This window comes from Ovis aries, chromosome 18, assembly GCF_016772045.2.
Source record: "Ovis aries strain OAR_USU_Benz2616 breed Rambouillet chromosome 18, ARS-UI_Ramb_v3.0, whole genome shotgun sequence".
Classification (NCBI taxonomy): domain Eukaryota; kingdom Metazoa; phylum Chordata; class Mammalia; order Artiodactyla; family Bovidae; genus Ovis; species Ovis aries.
This window is the reverse complement of record NC_056071.1, coordinates 12,117,880-12,145,464: the sequence shown is the minus strand read 5'-3', so window position 1 is coordinate 12,145,464 and position 27,585 is coordinate 12,117,880. Positions and strand designations below refer to the sequence as shown.

At 40.4% G+C, this 27,585-nt stretch overlaps 1 protein-coding gene across 15 annotated transcripts in view; it reads left to right on the top strand.

The window, feature by feature from the left end:
• MCTP2 (multiple C2 and transmembrane domain containing 2) overlaps positions 1-27,585 on the top strand; it is a 268,239-nt gene that overhangs the window by 124,221 nt on the left and 116,433 nt on the right. For 14 of the 15 annotated variants that reach the window (XM_060401994.1, XM_060401992.1, XM_042235050.2 and 11 more), the window contains 4 exons: positions 4,469-4,633; positions 6,896-7,026; positions 16,916-17,102; positions 19,803-19,896. In XM_060401994.1, the coding sequence (XP_060257977.1) occupies positions 4,469-4,633; positions 6,896-7,026; positions 16,916-17,102; positions 19,803-19,896 (577 nt within the window). Of the gene's footprint in view, positions 1-4,468; positions 4,634-6,895; positions 7,027-16,915; positions 17,103-19,802; positions 19,897-27,585 lie in introns of those variants that run through there. The other variant, XM_060401997.1, reaches the window with a different exon arrangement.

The following is a 27,585-nucleotide window of genomic DNA, read 5'->3' as shown; positions in this document are numbered from 1 at the left end:
TGAATTGTTACCCAGTGGTATTGTTTGGCATAGTTAATTATGAACGGTGGTATCACTAGAGAAAGAAATGGCTACCCACTCCAGTATTCTTGCCTGGAAAATCCCATGGACAGAGGAGGCTGGTGGGCTACAGTCCATAGGATTGCAAAGAGTCACACATGACTTAATGACTAACGGCAATCACTAACTATCACATTGCTTCTGATGACTATACGTGTTTCCTCTGCTCCTGGACTCTGTGCCTCCCTGTCAGGATCCTTCTTTAAATCTGATTTTTCTGCTGTTCTTCCTGGCTTGGGATGGACAGACACATCAAGCTGTTATGTCCATCATCCTAGGGTTTCCTCTGTAATGTTTCCCTAGGATGAGTAGTTGTCCTGGAATCCACTTTGCCATCTCCACAGCATGCTGCTGGGCCAGAAGCCTCCAATGATGTATGTTTGCCAGTCTGTAATCCTTTTTTTCTTTTAATGTCCCTGGAAGGCAGATCTCTTCACTGCTTTTTTCTTTTGGGCTCTGCTTGGTCGCCATTGCTCTGCATGGGCTTTCTCCAGCTGCGATGACCGGAGGCTCCTCTCTAGCCAAGGAGCCCAGCTTTCGCATCACACTGGCTCCTCTTCTTGTGGAGCCCGGCTTGGGGGTGAGCAGTCTTCAGTAGCTGTGGCATGCGGGCTTAGTTGTCCCACAGCGTGTGGCATCTCTCCAGCCAGGGATGGAACCCCCATCCCCTGCATTGACAGGTGGATTCTTATCCACCGGACCACCAGGAAAGTCCCATCCACTGTTCTGAGAGTCTATTCCTAGATCAGAAACTCCTGAGAATTCTCCGCATGCTGGAAGTGAGCAGAAAAGCCCCGCAGCCTGTACCTTCCATCTTTCTCCCTTTCTTCTTTCCCTTCCTGTGAAATTTTCATGACCCGGGAGTACATGAATGTTTTGGAATCTGTTTCATTTTTTACGAAAGTTAGTATGTTTCTAAGTTAAATATCCCAACTTGTTTTCCCTCAGTCGTAACTAACTTGCACATTTCAGGAAAGAGTCACTCTTTCTGGGAGTAGATTTGGCAGGGCTGGGGGCCATGGAGGAGAGCCGATGAATGAATCCGCATAGAAATAGTAAAATGTTCTGATCCTCTGGGAGGAAGGAGAAAAATAGCAAAACCCTGCTGGGCTGTATTTTATCCATTATGTCTGCTGAGAAATTAGGGTCAGGACCCAGAAGCTTTGCTCTATCTCCCGGTGTTTGTTTCAGCTTAGGTGGGGTGGGCTTCTCCCTTTGATGGGTCATTTCCTTCTCTCCTTTCACGTTCCAGGCTGCATTAAGATGACGAATTTCACTTACAGGGCTTGGGCACAGACATGAAAACTTGAGCTATTGAGCTAACACAGTGAGTGCAGAGGAGTCTATTTATGGTGGGGAGAAAGGGGGTGTTTGAAGAATACAAAAGTTCCAGAGAACCCAGCTCTGCATCTGAGCACAGACGGGATGGCCCAGGTGGCATCCCCTCATCCCAGACCCTGCCTCTTAAACCTCATCACAAGTCTCAAGGGTGGAAGAGAAATGCGAAAGTGATTAAGAAACATGTTTAAAGCTCATGCTCACATCCTAGACCGCATCGCCTGCAGATGAATCTTCTTTTTTGGACATAACCTTGTAGCGGGCTTTGCAGAAATATTTAGAAATACGTAGAATAAAGGGCCTGTGTCCTTTTCTATCTGTGAACTATGCAATAAATACTTCTCTTTTCCTACCCCGCCTTTAGCAAGAGAAAAAAAAATCTTGGACGGCGAAGAGCAAGTCCATCACATCAAACATGACTGCGTTAAATGCTAAAATGTTCAAAGTCCGACTGAGATAGATAAAGGCTTTGATGGAAAGTGGATATTTCCCAGGGACATTACAAGCAATAATCCAGATGTTAGAGTGTAATGCAACGAGTGTCCCTGGATTGATCAGGAGCTCCAGCCAAGCCGGGCCTGGTGTAGGCCTTTGCCTTGCCCTCCCATGCTGTTCCGCCATATGGAACCTATCTCTGGGCCCCGTTAATAACCAGCTTTGGATTCCATTTTCACAGAGCTCATAGAGCTAAGTGGGGCTGTTTTATGGACAAGTTAGATAGAAGCCTTTCCAAGATAAACATCCAATTTGAAATTAGGACATACCAAGCCACAAAATTATTTTAGGGCATATTTCATGGAAACACTGCCATTTTTCTTAGGCAATTGCCAGACTGTAGGATGCCCTTTGATCCCTTGTGGACATTACTCCCTTCTTTATAAAAAGGATTTTGAAATAGTTGCAGTGTTTAGGGAGGAATATATCTGTCGGAACTTTGAAGCATGGCCCTGGGACAGGTCATGCTTCAGCTTATTGGTTGGCAAGTCAAACTTTAAGAAGAGGAATCATAAAAAAAAGAAAGTGCAGCAGGATGTATGAATCAAATTCTCATTTTCTTTTTAAAGATGGAAGTTTTCAGCCTGTGTGCTTAGTAAGCTAGAGAATGTTTTAAAAGTATCTGTACGCACACACATAGAGTGTAAACACATCTTCATACGTATTTATATATGTACCTGTCTATACATTCTGATGGTATGCATTGCTTTAACAAATACAAAGTTACTTAACCTTATTTCATAGATTGTCATGATTGAATGTATTCTTTGTGTAACCCAACTTCTGATAGAAGTTAGAGAAATAATTGTTCCTGTTTTCAAGAGGGGAGCGTTTTTTTCTTTTTTAAACAAATTATTTTCCTTTCTCCCTCTCCTGTTCTGTATCTGCACCTTCAAACCTCTGTGTGTGTGTGTGTGTGTGTGTGTGTGTATGTGTGAATTCCAGTTTCCAGAGAAAAGCAACACAGATATTAAACATTTTTGTTTAAGGAAATCATAAAATGACCCAAACGCTTGGCATTACTGCATCGTTTATTAAGAAGGCTGGAGTGACGTGTGTTGGATGAGGTAAGCTGGCATGTAATTAACCCCGCACTGACATACCGTTCGTTGTGATAAATTGTGAGTAACCGGTGTCCAAGCAAATTGATGCCTAAATGATCTCAAAGATATAGTGAGCAGATGACAGGAATGAATATATAGTGTTAGAAATTCATTGCTCTGCTGTGATGCTCGACACCATCTCCATTCTTCTGCCCATTTATTTCTCCTTCAAATTAAGCCGTCTACCCTCGTGCCATCTCACTTACTGAGTGGAGAATGTGAATGAATTCTGCCAACCAAACACAGCCTGTGGATCGGGTCAGGGATTCTCACTCAAACAAACTCACCATAAAAAGACACTGTCGAGACCTTCAGGGTATTTAACAATGGTAAAGGAATAGATGTTACTTGTGTTGAGTATAATCATGGCATGGTGCTTATGCAAAAACAGATAAGTATTTTTCTTTCAGATATTTCAGCCAGAGAAAATATTAGGGAAGCAGGGAAACATGTAATAAGATGACAAAATGTGGTGAATAAGCACATGGAGGTTTGTTGTGCTGGTCTGTTTGTGTGTGTGTTTGAAGATTTACATAATGGACATTAAAAATAAAGTGTGCTTGTCCTCTTCATAATTTAATTCTAGGGGATATTTGCCTTTTTCTATATTCTATTTAAGCTGTGTGTGATGTAGAAAAGGGAAAAAAAAATAAGGTAACAGTTACTGAACACTTACTGGGTCCCATGCCCTGGTCTGTGTTCTTTATCCAACCTTCCCCTCCCACCAGATCTGCAAAGCTCATTTGGCTGGCAAGCCTATTATAGGCTGTCTCTGGACCTGTGAATCTTGCAGTACTATTAGGCTTTTTTGTTGTCCCCTAAGGGATAAGGCTCAGCAGTAAAGAGTCTGCCTGCAGTGCAGGAGATACAGGAGACTCAGGTTCGATCCCTGGGTCGGGAAGATTCCCTGGAGGAGGAAATGGCAACCCACTCCAGCATTCTTGCCTGGGAAATCTCATGGACAAAGAAGTCCATGCAAAAGAGTTGGACACGACTTAGGCAGTGAGCACAACAAGAAATAAAGGGAGGTGCAGACGGATTCAAGTGTGAAGGGTAAATTCAAAGCCGTAATTTCGAAATACCCAGAGGTAGTTTGTTTCCCTGCAGAGCAGTGCCTGGTTCTTATATCTCTGTTTCCCAGAATGCCTCTCTTCCCTTCCTACTATCGGAGTAGCCAAAGGCCCATTTGGAAGATTCTACCAAAGAGCACGTGTGGGTGGGAGGACGGTGCCAGGTGCCAAGTGTTGTTTGAATCCATCCTTCACTGGAGGCTCCAAGTCCAGTGCTTGAGAAGAAAGTCACTTAGCTGTGGTTGCAGGTTTGCAGAACCAGTGAAGAATAGTAACACATTCACTAGGCAGGGAGTGGTATTTCTCATGAATACTGAAAGCTGGACCACCCCCTCTGATCACCAAAGTCACACTCAAGAATTATCAGCAAGTTTATATGTCATCTTTATTTCTTTGCTTCAGTCCTCTTTGATACGCAACCTCCGGCTCTCAGAGTCCTTGAAAAAGAACCAACTCTGGAATGGGATTATAAGTATAACTTTGTTGGAAGGAAGGAATGTCTCAGGCGGAAGCATGGCAGAGATGTTTGTCCAGTTAAAACTGGGAGATCAGAGGTATAAAAGTAAGGTAAGTTCTGTCAATTCCTTAAGGAGAACGATGTCTTTAAGATGAAAACAATGGAAAAAAAATGTATGTTTTCCCCCTCTAAACTTTGCAAGAACAAAATTTATTTTTAAATCTCCTGTGTGGATTAGGAGTACCCCAGAAAACAAAATAAATGTACAGATGCTGTCTGTTAATATGGGCATTTGATTGCTTAGTGTCATTCATTTTAATATAGTCACTGGAGCTAGAGAAAGTTTATTAAACAATAGATTTGAATGCATGGCTTATTTTCATTTTGAAAATGAACAACTGTGTTTCAGAGATTGTGCTGGAAAGGATTACTATTTCCAAAAATCCTACAAAAATAAAATAGTGTAATATGTTATAATTGAATTAAAATGCTTGAGTTTAACTAAACATATTTTCAAAAGTACACACTCCTGGATTTCTCTAACTTGTTGGTATGAACACCAAAAATAGACATCTAATACTGCTGTTTTCTTGCTCTGATTTTTTTTTAAAAGCTATCTAAAAGTATTAAAAGTGATTTGTTTTGAACAAAAGTAATAGCTTTTTTTTTTTTAGCTGTCTTTAAAAATCAATCATCTTATTCCACTGATCCAAATTCCATTTAATTTTTAATCTCAGTAATTCGGTGTGGTTTTTATTTCAAAAACCCTAGTCTCCAAACCATGGTAATTAATTAGTTTTACATAACTGTCAGACAGGAATATTTCCTATGTTTTATGGATTGAGGGAACTAGGGTACTTGAAAGTTAAGTCACTTGCCAAAAGCCACATAGGAAGAAAAACATCAGAGTGGAAGACTTTGAAAATAGGCCTGAGGGTATTTGCAGCTGGGGCTTTCCAGGGTAGCGGACTTACCTGAAGCAGACTAGTGACAGAATGACTTAGCGGGGCAGGAGGTTGTCTCTCCTGCACGATTTTCAGTGCAGAATCAAATATTAAAGGTCATTTACTCCAGCGTAAGCAGTAGAGAACCAAAGCTCACGTTGTAGAATTGTTGATTATGAGAAATGCAAAAAATTGCAGCAAAGTTATGGCCAAAATGTGCAGACGATAATTTTTAGGCTGTACCTCACAATGAGTGTATCCAGGATAAGCACAGCTCTCCATTAAGATTCCTTTAACCGTCCAGTCTCAGAATAAGGATTTATAGAGAAATTATTCATCACTAAGCGCACTTACCCTTTTAAACTAAGCTGAAGTGTAGAAAGAGTCCAGTATCTGCTGTATTCCCCCTTGGGGAATATTGCGCTTAAGTTGTGATCAAATGGGCTTTTTTTCTGCATAGTTTCTAAATTCTGTGATCTGATATATTTAAACTCAATGATGATGAAAAACAGCATAGATGATGTTATATGATGTTGGCTGCAGTCGAGGTCTAAGCAGTTCATTTTTTCCCATGCGAGCAAACTTGGTCCCAGGATTTCATCATTGGCCCTGAGTTCCTGGCATTTAGTGGCCTGCATTTTTGCTCACTTTTTCTTCACAAATTGAATCTTTGTGTAAATGAAACAGAAATGAAAGTCTTGCCAATGAATCAAACACATAAGCAGTTTGAAATAACTCTTGGAGAACATGGAAACACTTGTGGAGTTTTCCAACCACGCATGTTCATTTTTAGGTTTGGCTGCAGTGGAATTTCCTAGTCTTCCTCTGACTCCAGTGACTGGATTCAGGAAACTTGACTTTAGAAATAGGCAGTCACATACAAGTTATGGGTTTCTCGTGTAATGCATCTGACAGATGTTAATTAAGATCCCAAATTGTTAATTTATATAGTTCTTAAGCCAGCACTGAAATGGATGTGCCAATAAAAATGTTATTTCCATTTGATTAACCAATTAGGAGTATCTTTTGTAAGAGAGAAGAGCCATAAAATGTCTATTGAGATATTATATAGAGAGTACAGCTCAACAGTCATTATTATATATGTGTAATAAATATTATCCATGTATCAAAAATATATATTTTGTATATCTATAACATTTATTGTTTCCTTGGGGATAACAGTGCTGTTTCTAATTTGGTAGATAAATGAATGAATCTGGGGTCAGCTAAAAGAGTATGATGTTTTGCCAATTCTTAAAACCTCAACATGCCTTTCATTTCCAAAAAGGAAAATTATAACTGTGTAAGAGTGATCATAACCATCATTATGATTGCTTTCCTGCTGTTTAGAAATGAAATGAATGTGTAGCTGCTATAGTGATGAATACCATTTTAAGAAAATAAATATTATAACTGCATGTTTTCTAGACACTGTGTAAGAGTGCAAATCCGCAGTGGCGGGAACAGTTTGACTTTCACTACTTCTCTGACAGGATGGGCATTTTGGACATTGAAGTGTGGGGAAAGGACAGCAAAAAGCACGAGGAACGTTTGGGCACGTGAGTCTCTTCTGCTTTCTAAACGGTGGGAGACGTGTCTTCATCAGGCTGGTGTATAGCATTGTCTTTATCTGGTTGAGCTTAGAGTAAAACCTCGTATTCCCACCCCAAGGAGCCATAAGTTAGCTGGACCTTAACCCGGGAAAGACTTTTTCGTTTATTAATTGGTATATGCCGTTTAGTATTGATCACAATGGAAGAAAATCGTTGTGTGTCAGGAATTCTCTAAAGAAAGATAATGTCCCATCTCAGATTCTTTAGGAAATGTTGGTTTCAGTTTCCAATGCACCCTATGAGTTTGGTTTTGGTCTTTAGTGAAAATACCGAATAATTCAGTCACACCGTGAAGCTAGGGGTCCCAAATTGATGGAAACTTTCCATTGTGCTCTATGGACTTTGTGGCAAATCGTAATGACATCTGCTGAGGCCAGATCGGTTTCATTTGTATACTTTGGACCTTCTCAGCTTAATTGAGGTGCTCCCTTGTATATAATGAGAAATATTGAAAGTATTAATGGTTTCCATATAGGATTATAGTAAGACTAGAGTTAAATGCAATTCTGCCTGCATGTGGCTGCCCCAGTTTAAGCATGAAGGGGATGCTGGTGGAAGCATACATCTCTGATCTTTCTGGGAAGCCTGCACGTTCACAATAGTATCCTTATTTTATAGATGAGGGAACGGAGTGCTGAGAAGCTTAGCGGAGTAGTAAATGTGAGACTCAGGATTATCTGTTTTCAAAGACCCACGTTTTTTCTTCCAGACTACTGAGTTTTGTTCAGCCAATATGCATCCAGTTTGTCCACCCATCCTAAATTTAGAATAAAGCATTTAAAGGGCTCTCAACATCTGTTTGTGGTCTTTTTCAAACCAAGTTCTTTGGAGCCCTGGATTCAGGGAGATGCGTTGGGGCCAGCCTTCAGGATAATCAAGTTTCTTCTGAAACCATAGCATTTCCACTTCTACCTGTGCTCTGTGGTGGGGTTCTGTTCCAGGCAAGAGTTTTACTGCTGAAAACGAAAGATTGAAAGTCCTTCATCCAGTAGAACCCCTTCTTTTTACAGATAAGTCCAGAAGTCCAAAGATGTTATGTTTTTCTATCAGCAAGGAATTTAGGAGCCAAAATAGGCTGCGCCCCAGCTAACCCAAAACTCAATGCAGTGCTTTTTTTCTGTGTAGAATGCTTAGCAGAGGCAGTTGCATGAAACATCAGTTCTTTTGCTGCTGTTATCCCATCCTAGTATTCTTGGGCTTCTCTTGTGACTCAGCTGGTAAAAAATCCACCTGTAATGCGCGAGACCTTGGTTCGATCCCTGGGTTGGGAAGGTCCCCTAGAGAAGGGAAAGGCTACCCACTGCAGTATTCTGGCCTGGAGAATTCCATGGACTGTATTGACCATGGGGTCGCAGAGTCGGACACGACTGAGCGACTTGCACTTTCATCCCACCCCGTCTCAGTAACATCCTGAGACAGACAAGAGGAAGTTTGGAGACCATGGCATATTCCTCCCATGCTTGCCTGCAGAGGCATTCTGTCAACAGAACGGTCTGGTTTGTCCCAGGGTACTTAATAATCCAAGCTCTCCCCCACCTGATGGCAGCACTGTTGCCCAGTTATCGTGTGGAACACACACACACCCCTACACACTTCATCCATCCATGTAAACACTGGCTAGGAGGGCCGGGCTGCCTCCAGCTGAGACGGGGCGCTCTTCCTGCTGTGTGCGTGTCGTGGTCCCAGTTCCGTTGCTTTGTGCAGCCTGCTCAACCCCCGTTCTCTGCTGCTCTGGTAGGTAGTAGCCATGCTTCCCCGGAGATCTGCAGGGCCAGATTTGTGGGTTTGGGCACCAAACTAGGTCCCATCACTCTCCTGCTCAGGAGAAAGGTCTTCCTGTGGTCCAGAATGCACAGATTTTTCTCTGTCAGATGCTTTCCCAGCCTCCCCGCTCCTCCGTTTCCACAGGATAACTTAGACACCTGCATGTTCTCAGTGCCTCCCACCCTGGGCACTGCTGCGACACCCCCGTGCGCTGCCAACACCCACAGCAGAAGGATCAGACACGTTGTATTAGCCAGCAGAGTACGGATAAGTTACGTCAGTGCACAAGCGCAGGGAACTCTGTGTCCCACAGCGCTATCTGAGTGATGGCCTTTGAGCCCCGGTGATGGATGGCCCGTGTGTTATTTTAGTAGGTGCGAAGAATAATGGCCTTTCATTTCGTGTGTCATAGTGCCATCATGTTTCCTTCAAATGAGCGTTAAGTTTCTTTACAGACGCAGAAAATATTTGGAGATGTCCCTCTTATGCCATGTTTTGTCATTTGGGTCTTCATTTATTATTTGAGCTATTTCCTGTTTGTAACTTAGACGTCTACCTGCCCCAGTGGCCACTCTGCCCTTCCTCTTCATGGACTTTAAAGGAATTTTTTTGGGTATCCTTTTCCTTTTTCCTCTCCTGAGGTACAGAAGATAACAAAAGTGTCTCTTGGGCTTTGACTACACAGCGTTACCCAGAGTGAACTTCCAGGTGGGGTGAAACTTCCCCTAAAATACACCACGGCTTATCACAGTGAAAGGAGAGATTGTGTTGGCATATGGATATCACAGACCTGTTACTTACTGTTCTTCTTACATAAAAGTGTTCACTCTTTGTCTTCCTGTTCTTTGTTGTAATTCTTAAGGATCAGTTAGTTATTTTATCCCCTCAACTGTTGGGAAATACCTCTTTGTGTCAGGAGGGTCTTTGGCGATGGTGAATGTTCTCAGGCCTGTCTCATAATTTGTCTTTGGATGATACCATGTTGCTAGCAGTTTAAAGTTCTGCACGGCCTCTCTGAGAAACTGTTCCCCCACTGAAGCTTCCCCTGGCAGGCATCATGAGAGGAGGGACGGAACACTTTGAGTTGTGTTTCCTGGGCTGTCTGGTAACGACAACACTTGCAAGCTACGAGACCTTGGGCAGTGGCCTTTCTTGTGGTTTTCCTGTGTAACAGGGTCTTCAGCCAACTTGCAGGTCATCATGGCAACTGGCAACCATGGCTATTGCTGGTTGCTAGTATTACTCCTATTAATTTTGAGGTTTTTTTTTCTTCTGGATAATAACTACAGATCCCCACAACTAAATTGTGCTATTTAAGTATTTGAGATATGACTGGTTAAAATTCAGCTCAGTTTTGTTTATTCAAAACAGAATAGATTTGTGTGTGTGTGTGTGTGTTTTGGTGGAAGTGAGCAGTGACTATCTTCCAGGATGTGATGGGAAGGATATTTATTGACTCAAGAACTGAACAGTGTTGATTAGCCTGACTGACATTGGTTTTGTAGCTGTGGACGGTGGTAGACTGGGGCAGTGGTCAGTTATGGTCATAACTGGTGTTTGTGTTAGCATTGGTGGGTTGCTAGCTTGGTGATAGTTCAGGCTTGTCCCACCTCCCCAACCTCCATGGCAGCCAGCCTCCCCTAGGCTCTCCTGAGTCATGGGGAACTTTCTAAAATTCCTTGTGTCCTTGTGGTCCACTTGTGGGCTTCCGCTGAGCCACAGGTAGCTCCTGAGGAGGTCAGGGCTGGTGAGATAAAGGTGCTTGGGCAAACCAACACCCCACCTCCCAATCCAGGAGGTCTACTATTCATGGGCCAGGAAAAAAAAAAAAAAAAAAAAAGACAGTCTTTTGAGTCCATCAATGGTCCAGAAACTGGATTTTTAGGAGGAATAAGAAATAAAGCTAAATATAACCTGCTCCAACTTTTAAACAAAATGGCAAGAGTAGAAATATAGATTAATCTTCTTGTCAACCTATAACATTTCAACATAATCATACCATTTTCTTAAAGTATATTTTATATCTCCCTGTGATTCTGGTGATTAATTTGTTATAGAATATTCTAGCTTCCAAGGTGGCGCCAGTGGTAAGGAATCTGCCTGCAAATGTAGGAGACGCCAAGAGATGCAAGTTCAATCCCTGAATCAGGAAGATTCCCTGGAGGAGGAAATGGCAACCCACTCCGGTATTCTTGCCTGGAAAATTATGTGAACAGAGGAGCCTGGTGGGCTACAGTCCATGGGGTTGCAGAGAGTCGGACAGAACTGAGCATGCATGTATGGATGCACGCAGACTTAGTTTGGAAAAGTTAAGAATGAGATTGCACAAGCTTATTTTAACTGGGCTGCCACAGAGCCAATCCTGAGTCCCACGTGGTGCCTTAGAAAGTGGTTCTGATGTGCTGCCCATTTACCGGTGACTCCAACACGCAGGAGAATCAGGGTCTTTCTTTGGACAGATTGCACCCCATGTCGCTGATCTGCTTTCACAGAGAGGCTTGACACAGTCACCGTTTGCTTCCTGTTCACCCCCGTTCTTAGCCTCTGAGATTTACAGCTTTTAAAACTCTAGGACTCTTCTGCCCCCTTGCATTTAAGTTAAAAGCTGACCAGTCTATAATATAAAACATAGAATTATGGTAATGAATAAGAGGTTAAAAGCTATCATGGCAAGTGGAACTTAGCAGGTTTGGCTGACTGATATGGTAAAAATTATGTGTTGAATTAAAACATTAAAATGCGGTGGGATTAATGGAGAAAGACAGGAACGGGAGGTCAGAAACAATGCTAAATCAGCACATTAACTGCCTGTGGGCTAGAGATTCTGGCTTTAATATATGCAGAGGGAAAAAAAAAGCTTACAGAGGGGGGAAAAAAAAGTAATTAACTTAGTCCTTGTTTCCTCCAGGTGAATAGAAATGCAGACATTTGAATCTGGGAGGCATCCAGTACATATATTTCTTTCCCTTTCTTTTTTATATAGAGGACGAAGTAGACCCTACAAGGTATTCAGTTGGTTAACAAAAAAGAAACACTGACTTTATAATTTGGAGTGTTTGAATTTTATTTTGCCACTAGGATTCATTTTGTTTGTTCCTTCATTTTACTCAACAAACACTGAGCATGTTGTGTATCAAAGCTGGGGGTTCACGTGTGGATTGTGTCCTCAGGCACTAGGTTGTGGGCGGCTTTCTGGAAGAAGAGTGTCTCAGCTGAGACCTGTAACATGGGTGGTGGTTAGCCAGACCAGACTGGAGGAAGAACGTTTCAGGAAGATGGGACCACATGGGCAGAGACTTAGCGAGGAGGGAGAAGACGTCTGAGAATCTTGAAAAGAAAAATGCGGAGTGATGACGTCACACGATCAGACTAGAGCGGAAAGCGGGAGTGAGGTCACAAAGCCATCGGATTCCATCTCCTGCCGGTGAACCACGGCTGGACCTGGCTAGACACAGACACACCAGTGTCCCGCTCCTTTTTCTTCACCACTTGTTGCCACAGTGGACCTCTGATGGAATGAATGATCTACGACCTGACTTCAGAATGATGGGTTCCTGGTCCCCTAAGGGCCGGCGTGTAGCACCTGTTGAATTATGGTCCATACGTGGTCTCTCCCCCTGCGGGTGGAGCCGCGCATGAGACACCCTGAGAGCAGACCTGATTGGCTAATGCTCGTTACTCAAGTGTTTTGCACGGATGCCCTGCACACGTGTTTTCCACATTGTCTCAGTACAGTTTCATAAGTTTTATTGCTTCATCGGTTTTTTGTTAACAAACACATCTTTGGATATGTTGGCCTGAGTCTCTTGGGCTATGGTGAGTTAACAGGTATTTTTTCTTTTAAATTGTTCGTAGGTTGTATCTCTGATACCTTTATCAATGTGTCTGTACTGTCTGTCATCTACTAACGTGGGAAAATTTTTAAATACCTCCCCTGCTGTAACTCATCACAGTTGAATGATTAGCATTTCTTTAGATCAGGGGTCACCTAAGGAGGGTGGGTCAAGTCCAGAAGGCTGCTTGGTTTTGAGTAAAGTTTTATTGGAAAAGAACACTGTTCATTTGTGTTCATTGTCTATTACTGCTTTCTTCCTATGAGGGGAGAGTTGAGCAGCAGCAGCAGCAGCAGCAGAGACCATGTAGCCCCAAACTAAAACTGTTTCCTCTTTGGCCCTTCATAGAAAAAATGATCTTCGTGCCCCATCATTTATTAATGTGGGTGTGGTTTTTAATGATAATTGGAACACTAATTATGAGAGCCTTTTAAACCGCATATCCAAAAACTGAGTTTGTTTTTTCAAAGAAAATTTGCATCTAGAGTAGTAAGCTTAGTGTTTCATCAAGCCTCATACAAGGTTGCCACTTGGGAAGAGTTTGGGAAGGAATTTAGAGGATACAAAAGAGAAAAGAGAATATATGACAATACCTGCGAAATTCTGGAATTGATGAGTGAGTGAGTAGTGTTTATAAGAATGAGCAGGCAGGAGGGAAGGAGGAGGGGGTGTTTTGCGTTGCTGAGGAATCTGGGCTGGATCTGCTCTTCTAGGCATCCTCAGGGGCCAGCTCTGCACTTCACCTGCAACCGGTTACTAAACAGGAAACAGAAAGTCTTGGGAAAGAACCGCAGATTGGCTAGTGCTTCAGGAGCGGCGAGAAAGAGTGAAGCGCTGGCCAGGTTATTTAGTATTTTCTCGGCGTAGAATGTGATACCCTGTAGAAAATGAATGAAGCAGCCCAGAGTCTCCTTTTAAGATTTTTGTATTAAACTTGTCTTTGGTGAATGTATTTCAGAATGATTATATCTTAAAGGTTTTATTTACTTGCGCCTGAAGAAGGTCATTTTGTTCACATGATACTCACCTCTCTTCAGTAGATTCAGTTGAGTGTTACGGTAAAAGTGTTCTGAAATTCTGGAAGAAAAGTCCTTATTGTTTTCTTTTCTTCCTCTGCTTTTGCTGGTCATACAGTAACCAGTTCCTAGCTTGGGGTTAATGTAAGTATTTCTTCGGCCTCTGACTAACCTCCTGAGCGTTCTGGTTCTCCTTCCAACGTGAAGATGAGCTGAAGCCATGGAGACAGAGGTTGACACAGAAAAATGGGAGGCCTGAAGGAAAGGGTTTGGTATGAGAGTCATTTCTCCTTACTCCCTTCTTTCCTCCTTTCTTCCAGAATGTGAAAGTGAAGGGGGCAGCCAGCTGGATCAAAGTGATGGGGAGAGAGCACTTCAGTTCTAGAAAGTTCATAGAAAGTCATCCTTAGAATTGGTGGTTAACACTAGGGAGAGGGTCGCTTTACATTAATTCCTAAGACTAAAGACATCAGTGTTTTAAGAATCGATTAATTCATATGATGGGACAAGGACCCTAAGAGACAGGGGTCATAATCCATGTACAAAAGGATCAAGGTTTAATTTTGACTGACCTGATGCCAATGTATAATTTAATTTGCTCTTTCAGGTCACTAAGAAAAGAAAAGTGAGCATTTGATTCAATTCACTCATTAATTAACTGAGAATGTAGAATCCATTACGTTTTTCCTGAAATTCCCTTATCTGTTGTCTATGTGGCTCTTATATCTAAAATAGGCAAGGCTATTTTTTTTGTATAGGAATTCTTTCTTTGTTATCAAAATAAACTTTAAATATGAGATAGGTGCAAAAGCTTCATAGTGGGCAGAAATGACTGAAAAGTTTGTGAAAATGTGTAATTTCTGAGACAAAACCAAATGTTTATTTTGATGTGATTCACACTTGTTTAAATTAGTAAACTGCTCTGTTCAAGAAAGCTGTCCCTTTAAATAGGAGTATAAATAAATAAATACTCTCCTATTTAAGGTTACCACCAGAGAAAAGTCTTAAGCAAATTTGGATCATTCATCCTTCCATAGAAAGAGCTTTATTAAATGAAAGTGTGTATAACAGTGTAAAATAATGGTTAGCAAATATTCTTAAACAGGTGTACTGCTGCTGCTGTTGCTGCTAAGTCGCTTCAGTCGTGTCCGACTCTGTGCAACCCCACAGATGGCAGTCTACCAGGCTCCTCGGTCCCTGGGATTCGCCAGGCAAGAACACTGGAGTGGGTTGCCATTTCCTTCTCCAATGCATGAGAGTGAAAAGTGAAAGTGAAAGTGAAGTCACTCAGTCATGTCCAATTCTTCTCGACCCTATGGACTGCAGCCCTGCTGCAAGAACTATACTTGAGCTATACTTATATAGAATTTTCAGGTCCTTAGTTTTGTAGATGGAGAAGGCAATGGTACCCCACTACAGTACTCCTGCCTGGAAAATCCCATGGACGGAGGAGCCTGGTGGGCTGCAGTCCATGTGGTCACTAACAGTTGGACACGACTGAGTGACTTCCCTTTCACTTTTCACTTTGATGCATTGGAGAAGGAAATGGCAACCCACTCCAGTGTTCTTGCCTGGAGAATTCCAGGGACGGGGGAGCCTGGTGGGCTGCCATCTATGGGGTTGCACAGAGTCGGACACGACTGAAGCAACTTAGCAACAGCAGCAGTTTTGTAGAAATGGTGCAGTTATAGCACTTGACATTTCTTCCCCAGCAAAATTAACTCTCCAACATACTTGCTTACAAAATTTACTAACCCCTCTGTTCACAGTAGTAAACTTACTTACCGCTACAGAAAAATTTTGATTCAAACCATAGTTATTTAAATATATATGCATATATTTTTTAATATCTCCAGTAGAAACATATGATGAATTTATTACACGTAAAAGCTCTAATTGCCACCTCTTCTTAAAACTGGAATCACTTTTGGTAATTTGGAAATAAATACCCACATAAATTTAATTTTATAGGTACATATCCCTTACTGTAAAAATATTTTTTATTCTATACTAAAAATAGGGATAGACTTTTAATATCAGTAGTTTTTCTCTTTAATTGGGAAAGAATTGCAAGCTTTCTTTCAAATTTATTTAACTGGAACTTTTTCCATATCCATGTGGCTCAAAACTGTCATTGCTTTATAAATGAGGTAGGTTTGCCTGTTTGCTATTGTCTGCAGACTTACAAAAGTATAGGAATGATGTGGGGTAAGAATCTCTCGTCGGACATTATGAGGCGGTGCGTCCGTGTTTGTAATAAAGTCTGGAATAGTCATCTGACTCAGTAACTAGAGATGGCGAATGGGAACGCAAACCACACAGTGCCCGCCCTCCCTCCACTCAGCCCTGCCACCTCACCCAACCTGGATGTGAACGAAGCAAGTGTGGTCCAAGCAACCCCAGGATTTTCCGTGTTAAAGCAAATAAATGGCTTAGCACCTCAGCCCCCTACCCCCCGCCCTTTCAGTGTTTGCTTCTGTATTTAAATGTGTTTGAGGTTTTCAACATCACCAGAACATTGACTGTTAAGAGGCGGAAAACATGCAATTTATAGCAGATGGGTGCAGCCTTTTCTGGCTGTGCTGCAGAAATGGGATCAATCAACAGCACTTCATGCTCCATTTGTCTAACAGAAACCCACCTGGGGAAACCCCGCAGAACGGTGCCTATTAGGAAAACACCTTAACACATTTCTTTAAATAAAATCTCGCCAGTTGGCATTAATCTGGAAGAAAATGGTTTCTCCATTAACCCTCTCCCGCTTGCACAGGCTCCTGTCTTTTCGCCTCTTTTTGAACCAACATCTCTTATTCTCTTGGCTGGTTAAAAAAAAAAAAAAGACACAACCCCAAGAAGCCTTCTTGAGCCCGCATCCGTAGTGCTGAAACTCTGAAACTGTTTTTCTTCCTAGTTCTTGATCTGATCAGCTTTCTGCAGACTTTATCTGGCAGAGATTTGCTGCTTCTCAGTTCGTTTGCCACTTTCTCCATGCTGCCTTTTCTTTGAGTTTCTTGACATCTTTCTCTCCTTTACTGAGGGTGTGGTGCGCCGGGAGGGACTGATAACAGCCAGGGCAGCCCCTGCAACCTTCACTGCTCAACCAGCCAGTGCCCAGACAGTGGGAGGTTTCATGGGGGGATGAAATGAAAATCAGGTGCTTTGGAGGGTCCGCAGCCGCCACGCATTAATCGCTTTTCTGTCTGCTTCTGGCAACTTTTCCAGGTGTAAAGTGGATATCTCAGCCCTCCCACTCAAGCAAGCCAACTGCTTGGAGCTGCCATTGGAAAGCTGCCAGGGGACCCTTCTGATGCTGGTCACCCTCACCCCCTGTTCAGGGGTCTCAGTCTCAGATCTGTGTGTGTGCCCCTTGGCAGACCCCAGCGAGAGAAAGCAGATCGCCCAGCGCTTTGTGAGTGCTCTGCCTTACTACGCCCCCTCCCCACCCCACGCCCACTCCACCTTTAAGCTGAAAAAAGTCTGGGAATTGAAAAACTGCATCCAAAGAGATCTTTGTCCAAAGCTCAGTGGTATTTCTCCTAAACAAGACATCAGACATGGAAGTTAATGGTTAGTGAAAAGCTGAAAGTAGATTTTAGAATTCGCCTTCTTATTTAAAAGCCAGAGAAAGTGTTTGGATATTTTACCATTCAGGATCTCTTTGGAGAAAGCTGAAATCCTCAAGGGGGCAAAAGGTTGTTTAGCGGGTTTGTATATATGAATAGGTATTTTTATTTTATTTTGTCTTTTAATTTTATTTTATATTGGAGTATAGTCCATTTATTGAGTTGGCCAGGAAACATTTGTTTGGGTTTTTCATTAGGATGTTAGGAAAAATTTGAATGAACTTTTTGGTCAAACTAATGCACTGTTCTGTTAGTTTTGGGTTTACAGCAAAATTATTCAATTATACTTGTACATACATCCATTTTTTTCAGATTCTTCTCCCATATAGCTTATTGCAGAATATTGGGTAAAGTCCCCTGTGATATACAGTAGGTCCTTGTTGACTATCTATTTTATATATAGTAGTATGTGTATGTTAATCCCAAAGTCCTAATTTACCCCTCCCCCTAGGTTTCCTGTTTGGTAACCATAAATTTGTTTTCGAAATCTGTGAGTCTGTTTTTGTTTTGTAAAAAAAAAATAATTTATATTATTTTTAGGAATTTTAATATAAATTCACAAAAATTGCTTTTTATAAACCTAATATTAATGTTTGCAATGTTGTGCATACTTTTCTAGATCCTCTTAAGATCAAGTGAGAAAGTACTTGTGTCTTATAAAGCAAAACAAAGCCCTAGAGAGGCATGGGAGACTTGTTCTACACTCCCCTGGATAAGAACTGTTTGTGAATTTTTGCCTAACTAGTTGCAATGTTCTTAAAAGTCCACTCAGCACTTTTAAATCAAATGGGTTTGTCCTCGTCATTATTTCTTGTGCTCTTGCTTTCTTGGTGTCTTTATTTGCATTCTGGTTTTATTCCATCTTCTTTGTGAATCAATACGTTTATTTTACTGCCACACACATGAAAGGTGCATTTTAAGAAAGTGGTATGGAAATGAAGCGAAGATGAATCCCAATTTAATGGGAATATTATTCTCAGGGTAAACTTGTCTCCAGACTCCTTCACTGTGCAAGGTGTATTGATTAATTGAATAGTCCTTTGTCTTCAGGACTACAAAGTCTAGCCACACATCTTATTGACAACACAAGATTCTGCATGCAAGGTTGACATACTTTAAAGAAGTTTTGACAAAATCCACTTTTTATATTCTCTTTGATGACTTTACCTTAGCAAATGAAAATAAAGCAAAAGTCCCCCCAATTTCCCATGGACAAATCGCAAAATTTTCCAAATTCTTAAGGAGTTTCATGTATTTATAAGGTGACATTAGGTAAGATCAAAATGACTGCTTTGCATAATGCCTCAAGATTTGGGGAATACTAATTTAAAAGAGGTTGGAAAAAGTAGAATCAAAATAAAAAGATCAAGTGTTTTGTTTTGTTTTGTTTTGAGCTAGACAGCTGGCCAATGTTTAAGAAGGAAAAGAATATTGCATTGTAAGATACAAGTTCCAGATCCCTGGATTTGTTTTTTAGGTTTTGAGAATAGATAATCTTCAAAGGCATTTCACCTCAAAATTATGAAAATATTTTATTTCAAATGTGTCCATCTTAAATACTAGTTTGTTTGTTTTTTTTTTTTTTAGGATTGAAAATACTATTTGAAGAAGCAGCTTTTAAAAGTTCTTAGGAATGGTGCATATTACATTAGGCAAACCTTAACTGTTATTAAGCTTTTGTGATTCTGACCTGAAATGCCTAAATAATAGGGGTCTTTACTATCCTTCCATAAATCTCTGGGATCAACTTATCACAGGTTTTTAGTTATCTAAAAATATGGAATGATGGAAATATTGTATCCAAAGGTTTGAAAGTACATCTTTTTCAGCAGATGTGTTTAGGAGGCAGGCAAAGAGCATTTATCTGCTTATCTCTTTCTTGCACAATTTCTAAGCAATGTAGTGTGATAGACATTTAAATAGTTCTGTAAATGCTTAAGAATTATCATTAGGTATATTAGAGCTTTGGCACATGCCAACTAAAAATTAAAGTAAATGTGATTACAGAGCAATATTGGATGCACAGTCTCTAATGAATAGACTGTCATGTGGACTAGAACATTCTATTTCCATCCCCACTCTTTCTGGTGGTAGTATGTACCCAGGAAGTGTCCAGGTTTAGTTCTTTTGGGGTGATTTAAAAGTTTCTTTATAGAGAAAGAAGGAACAAAGAATCAATGTCATTTTACACCCATTTTCCTGGTGGGGTGTCTGTACTATCACCAGGGGGCTATGTTAAAAGTAGATTGCATGTGCTTTGTAATTTGTTTATTTTAAACCTGAAGTTAATTAATTCTCAGTCAGTTTGAATCTGATTGTTGCAAATGCTGAAGTTCCCTGTTGACTGATACAAGGAGGTTTGGAACTTCTCCTAGCTTTGCATGAGAAAGGTGATGATAAATCTAGAAGGTACTTCTTGTAGGATTTGGTGGCATTAAACAGTGTATCAGAAAGCTGTGTTCATTGGATCTCCTTTCCTCCCCCAGTGCTTACAGAACTCCCTGAAAGATATGAAGGACGTCGGCATTTTACAAGTGAAGGTTTTAAAGGCGGTAGATCTCTTAGCAGCAGATTTCTCAGGTATAAAAATCTTTTTCATCCTTTTCTTTTTTTTTTTCATTTTTATTTATTTCCTGCCTTGAAATGATCCGATGGCAAAGCGAAATGTTTTACTCAGTAGAAGCATGTACAGAGAAATCATACTCTTTCAAGCAGAACCACAGAAGAAAAAGTGCAAACAGGTTCTCTCACTTTACACTTTTCACATTGTCCTTTGCAAATAATCTTGCTGTGATTAGATAATGTGCTAGTCCCTTTGGCTTTCAGAGATATTTGTGGATGATTTGCGTCATGACTTCTTTATTGGTTACATGTCTGAAGTTTTTCAAGAGGGCTTCGGAAGACAGACTGACGTCTGTCCTTCTCTCTCGCCGTACTGTGGACATAGTGTCCTGTCCTTGGCAAAGCGTATGGTGTAGTGCCTGGATCCTCAGTCCAACTGGCGGGCATGTTTCTGTAACAGCAACCAAAGTCTGGGCCGTGGAACCACTTTGCCACTGATATCATGTTATATGAAATTTCTCTTGGTGCCTCATGAATTGGAACTTATAGACAGAGGCTAGAGCAGACCTGCTCTGTGATGAATTCTGTGATGAATTCATACTTTGTGATGAATTCTGCTTGACTAAGATGAGAAAAATCCGACTTTCCAGTATCTGATTAGACAATGGCTCTCCTCTCCATGCTGAATTATACCCTTGTACTGACAGTTTAAACACCGATATGACAGTTTACTTACCAAGTAAACTGATGAATATGAAGAATGTTAGGCAACATGGAGCTATCTATTAATGCAGCAGTGCATTTTCATTGTTATAATTTTAGAATGTGGTCTACTCTCTGTGTAACCTCAGCTTCTGAGGCTGGGGTAGCTCAAACTCTGGAAAAGAGAATGTTAATTAGAAGTGCTTTATATTGCAAAAATAGAATAGATAAGTTTAGAAAAGAGTTCTCCTCACTCTCCTTCAAAAAATGAGTGGAAATCATTCTACAAGATGATCATAGTGTTAAGGAAATGCCCGGTGAGAATATTTTAAAAATGCTTTTTTGGCCAATATGAGTATAAAAGTTCTCAGTTTGTGGATGAATTACTTCAATGAGGGCTTCTGATATTCATCAGTTTACTTACAAATGCTTATATAGGCTTAGGTTGATTTAGAAATTTTCATTTCTTTTGAAACGTAGTTTATGAAAACAGACGTTTCATATGCCTTCATCAGAAGTAATTTTAGTTTTCATCACTAAAACGCATGTAAAATTATTTACCAGTTTTCCAGAGCAAATGGTGTCTTACTTCCATCTCAGTGTTTCGATACAGCACTTTTTGAATCTGTGATTGTTGATGGCTCAGTAAACATCATCTCAAGACCCAAGAACTCATATATGCCTTCAAGCAGTATTTTCAGAAAGTCTTTTTGTAGTTTTATATTTTGTGATCACCAGGAACTAATTGCAGTGCATTAAAAGACTTGTGTATAGCTACATCCATATGTGGAGATACTCTTTTAAAACTTACCTTATTTTATGCTTGCTATCAGGTGACTGACATAAACCATCCTCAAAACTAGGATTTATGGAGGTTGTTTCAGGTCAGTGTGAATTCTCCAAAGAGTATTTTCACTGTTACAGCGAATAGGAGAGAAACCTGGAAGATGAAAGTTTTTGTAAAGATCAGTCTATAAGGCAAAACCCTCTTTTCAGAAGAATAATATTGGTAGAAAATGCTACCTTTTGGTCATTTTCTTTATATTCAAGATATGCAGTAGATAGTTTTGGAGTGGATGAAGGTGAGTATTAGAAGATTCCAGTAACAAAAATAAGTAGTTAGAGATCAAATAATGCTATATTATTTGACTAAATGCCCTGGTGTTTTACTGTCTCTATATTACCTATGAGAAAATTGTCACTCTTCTGATTTGAAGCAAAGATCCTTGTCATTAGCTAAACATGGCTTTAGACCATATGGATCTCTGTTGTTGGAATCAGATCTCACAGTCTGTGTTCTTCCTAGGTTGGCTCACTTCATAGGTGAACAGACTCAATCAGTCTGCTCCAAACCAAGGTGTATTGCTTTAGGGCAACCAAGTGGACCTAATCCAAAGAGTTCTAAAGCAGCTTTTCTCTGTGGAAGAAGAAGTGAATTGTGGTTGCTGTGATAAAGCAATAGGATGTAATTAATACCTCCAAGATGTTAGCCATTATATCATACAGTGGTAACTCGCCCTTTTAATTACTATTGTTGTTATTACCAATTCACTTGATATGCAGTAAAAAAAAAAAAAAATGCCAGCTTCACTTGATCATGGATCAGAAGAGGTACACATCATTGCCAGTACCAGGAATATTGAAGAAATAAGTAACTATTTGTACCCAGCATTTTCCAGTCAGCCTTATTTATTAATGAGTATTTCATTTTAGTTGCTCAGGAAACAGAGTATTCACCCCTGCAAATCAAAAAGAACTACATTTAAAAATAATCAGTTATTTCATGTCAGTGTATGGCAAAAAAATCAAAATATTGTAATTATCATCCAATTAAAATAAATTAATTAATTAAAAATAATTTTAAAACTGCATTTACTCTGCATAGCCAGGGACCTTCCCAAAGAATAATGGTCATTTCAAAATGGAGCTTTCCAACCTTCTTACTTTTTTTTAAATGATAGTTTGTGTTTGTTGTTGTTGTAATTGTTTCTTAGAAACAATACCAAATAACCATGATGACTGATGCTTCAAGTTTGTTTTGCCTAAAATTCAGGGACTCTGATAAAACAAAAGTCCATGGGGGCAGATCTTGGCAGTGGTCCCTGTGGAGGTGAAGGTTACAGTTTGCAGAGTGCAGGGACCTGTTGTCCTAGAGGAGAAACAAATGCATTTGCCAGCTCTGCAGTCAGTGGGTTTGCCAATTTTAATGTATCTTCGCAGGTAGCAATTAGAAAAAGAAAATACCTGTCACTCCTCTGCTCTGATCAAAGCTAGGAGGATGTTCCTCACTAGTGGTTACTGATGTTTTGATAATGTGGCCATAAAAAGAAACTTTGGAGTAGTTGAATTCTCATTACTTTCCTGGTATTTCAGAACATTGGAATAATGTATATATATATAGAGAGAGAGATACAATGTTAGTTGCTCAGTCCTGTCTGACTCTGCAACCCCATAGACTGTAACCCACCAGGCTCCTCTGTCTGTGAAATTTCCCAGGCAACAATACTGGAGTGAGTTGCCATTTCCTCCACCAGGGGGGTCTTCCCTACCCAGGGATCAAACCCAGGTCTCCTGCCTAACAGTGCCTACATTGCAGATTCTTTACTCTGAACCACTAGGGAAGCCCTTATATGTAATATATCACACACACACACACACACACACACACATATATATATACACACACACTATGTATACTGTATATAGAAGTGTGTGTGTGTGTGTGTGTGTGTGTGTGTGTGTGCTAAGTCGCTTCAGTTGTGTCTGACTCTTTGTGACCCTGTGGGCTGTAGCCTGCCAGGCTCCTCCATCCATGAAGTTCTCCAGACAAGAATACTGGAGTGGGTTGCTGTGCTCTCCTCTAGGGGATTTTCTTGATCCATGGATCAAACCTGCGTTTTTTGCATTGCAGGCACATTCTTTACCGCTGAGCCACCCAGGAAGCCCCATATATATATACATGATATATTATTTATATATCATATATATACATATATATGTACATTCACTGAGGTGAATTTCTTTGCTATTATAAATTCAACTTTTTATATAAAGATAAAAATTAGTGCAACCTTCCAAATGTTATAAGATATTAATAACTAAATCTACAAGTTACTAATGTTAAGATATTTACGAAAGATAAAGACTTCAGTGTTCCAAAGTATAAAAAAAATTTATAACTTTTTCAAAGTAACTCAAATCTTTGATAAATATACTGTTTTATTGTATGATTGAACCTACTCAGTATTAATTTAAATTTATATATAACTTGGCATTTTATATGTGTGTCTGACATTTGTGTATAAATGAGAAGACCTTTTATTTTAAAGAATTGGAGGTAATCTAACTTCCCTTTTAGCCCATCCCTTTAAAATTGGTGAAAGATATTTTAATGTTCTCTGTAGCCAATATGAGATATGGACAACCATGTGCAGTTATTCTAATACAAGAGCCTGTCAGATATTTTTATTAAAGCATTTGTCTCACAAACACCTTGCCCCAATGTAACCTAAAATCTTTAAGTAATAGGTTATCCAATCTGATGTCAGTACTTCTGTAGTAAACAAGGCCATAGCCTTGATTCACAAAACAGATGATAAATTGTACTTTGAAACTCAAGGTGAAGGTAGCTGTTTGTAATGCTTAATAAGACCAACATACTTCACTCAAAACTCAGCTGTTTTGAGAAATTAATAAAAGCCAAGCAAAAACAATGTAGAGTTTCTTTCATAAACTATAAAATGATAATCCAGTAGTTAATAGGTAAATAGAAAAATAGGGGACTGAAATATTTTCTGGCCAGAATTGTATTTCAGGGACTTTTCTGGTGATCCAGTGGTCAAGACTTTGCCATAGCTGGTAAAATTCTTCATTTATTCTTTAAGTACATAATCCTTTCCCAAGAGACTGCAACTCATGCTTTGGATAAATCAGTGTTCAGTTCAACAATTCATTCATTGAAGATGAAGATTAAAATCCTGTTTGATTTGTCCTTTATTTTTTATGGTAACTGCCTTTCATTTTAATTCCTGTATATTATGGAACAGATTGAGGGTGGGAGGAGAAGGAGACAACAAAGGATGACTTGGTTGGATCGCATCACCGACTCAATGGACATGAGTTTGAGCAAACTCCAGGAGACAGTGCAGGACTGGGAAGCCTGGTGTGCTGCAGCCCAGGGGGTTGTAGAGAGTCAGACATGACTTAGTGAATGAACAACAGCAACAACATACTGAGGTATAGAAGATGTATAGAAACAGGTGTGCAAATCATGGTTCTACTGCATTCTAGCCATGGGCACACTTAAGCCTTTAGCTTCTCATGGGTCTTTTAACAGTTAAGTTGGTGGTGGTAATGGTAAAGAACCCGCCTGCCAATGCAGGAGACATAAGAGATGCAGGTTTGATTCCTGGGAAGATGCCCTGGAGGAGGAAATGGCAACCCATGTCAGTATTCTTGCCTGGAGAATCCCATGGATAGAGGAGCCTGGTTGGATTCAACTGAAGTGACTTAACACACAAGGTGAAACCTAAATGAGCTTACGAAACACATATTACATGCTCATTAAATGCTATTCCCATTCTGTGTTAAATTTATTTTTCTAGAGTGTAGTTGACATGGGGAATTTCACAGGTTGTCTTCTTGATATCTTGTTCATAATTTTACTGAATTTTAAATAATGTTGGAAATATCAGCATTGCTAATCCCTGGTTAATCATTGCTAATCACAATAGCTTTTCAACACTTTGGGAAATCTATAGTTACCACTCTGATCTTTTTGTTTGTTTCTGTTTTATTGCCTGATAAAAGTAAAGGAAAAATATGCTTCGTGGCAGGAAAATTCTCGTGCTGAAACCAGTTTAGTGCTTCTATTCACATTTTGTAATATGGATAATAGTTTTATTGATATAAAATATTTTTGTGGGCTCATCAATTTTTGTTGTACATAGAAGTGCTGTTTTGAGAAACTGTTGACCAAAATACTGCAGTTAGATACCATATTGTAGAGTAGAAATATTCCAGCCATATGCTATAATACTGATTTTTGAGTAGTTTTTATAAATTATAACAGTATGTTTTTTGTTGTTTTGGGGGTTTATTTTTTTGAAACATAAGACTGCTTGTATCAGAAGAGAAATAGTCTTATAGTTATTGTTCACTGGGACTTTTAAATCACTTCCGTTTTCTAGTTTGTTTTCATTGTCTGCTGTTTCAAGTTGTGTTCATAACAATAGCTCCTCTCTTAAAGATGCTCCATTTTCAAAGGACTGACTAAAATTGCAATTTCTAGGAAGCTCAGCAATAGTCATTTAATGCTCTTAATTCATGAGAACCTTATGGCTAGCTGAGCCCAAATCAAGACCAACTTTTAAAAAACACATAAAAAATGACACAAATCTGCCTTGGCAGGCCATCTGCTTTAACAGTCTGCCAAGGAACATGAACTCTAGTCAATGCATCTAGCTCCGATAGATGCAAGTCTATCGGAGATATAGCCGTGTGTAACTTACTGGCACCTTGAGAGTGAATGAGTTCAGTTCATTTGTGGTGTTCTATGAATTAACAGCTTGTTCTACTGGTTGTGTTCTTAGTAAGATCTTTATTTATTCAGCCAATGTACCTTCTCTGTGTGTGAGCCTGTGGTGGGCCCTGGTGACACAGTGCGGGTGGAGAAATTAATCACTGCCTTCACATGGAGTGACTACTAATCCCCCAGTGGTATCTGATGACTGTGCTACTGTCGAGGTCAAGAATAGGGTGTCAGGGTTCATTAAAGGGACACCTGTCTGGTGTTCCTGCAGGTTGTAGCTGAGACATCAGGGATGAGGAGCAGTTAACACAGTAGAGATGAAGGAAAAGTGTTTTCAAATGAGGGAACAACACATTCCAAGCCTGCAGGGCTTTTCCAAGACGTGTGAGAAGCGAGTGAGACTGGAGAAGAGAGGATGGACCCTGAGGGGCAAGAAGGCTAATATTAGGTGGGACTGGATTATATAGGAACACAGGGTCCAGGGGAAGACATTAGAGATCTTTCTAAGTAGGGGAGTGATATGATCTCATACGAACTTAAATACTAGTTTATTCTGGTGGCTGTATAGAGCAAGCATTTTGGAGGTGCAAGAGTGAATCATGGGGAGGTGTTAGGCAAATTCGGATGATGCTGTTTCATGGAGCTTGAGTGAGAATACTGGAGTGGGTTGCCATTCCTTCCTCCAGAGGCTCTTCCCAGCCTGGGGATCAAACCCAGGTCTCCCACATTGTAGGCAGATTCTCTGCAGGCTGAGCCACCAGGAAAGCCCCTCTCAGGGAATGGAGTTAGAAGAAGGAAAAATTCTCATGTCTCCAGTTCTTGCTCTCTGTTTGTGCTGGAATATTACAACATCAGAAATGTAGTTAAACAAACATCTCAGCAAACTTGTCCTCTTCCTTTGTGGACTTCACAGTCTGAAGCGAGAGCTGTCTGTCCCCACTTCTGGCTCGACGTCCACCACTACGAAGTGATCAAGCCCTCATCTACAGAAAGCCACTGAGGCATTCAGTTGGATCAGAGATGCTTGCAACCCACTCAGGAAAGTAGGAGATCCGTGAAAGTTAGGTCCAGAGTGAAGAGAGATCAGGATTTTCTCTTCTGCTAAAATCCTTCTCAGAGCCCAGCACAGTATTTTCCACATTTTAGGAAACCATAAGTTGCTTGTTGAAGGAAGGAGCGGCCACATCATAGCACATGGCAGTATAATACCTAAAGTAAATGACTGTAGGAGGTTGAGAGGGGAGTTCCCTGGAGTTTAAGGTGGCAAAGAAAGTTCCTTGAAGATGCTACATCTTGGTCTAGGCCTTGGAGGTTAACTGGCCTTTGATTTTTTTGGAGAGGCGTGGGGCTTGGGAGAGCATTGCAGGGAGAAGCCATTCCGCATGCGGAATAAGAGGCAGGACTGAGCCCCATACCTCTGTGCTGCTCAGGGATGGAGCACAGATGCTCCAACCCTGATAAAATGTTTAAGATCG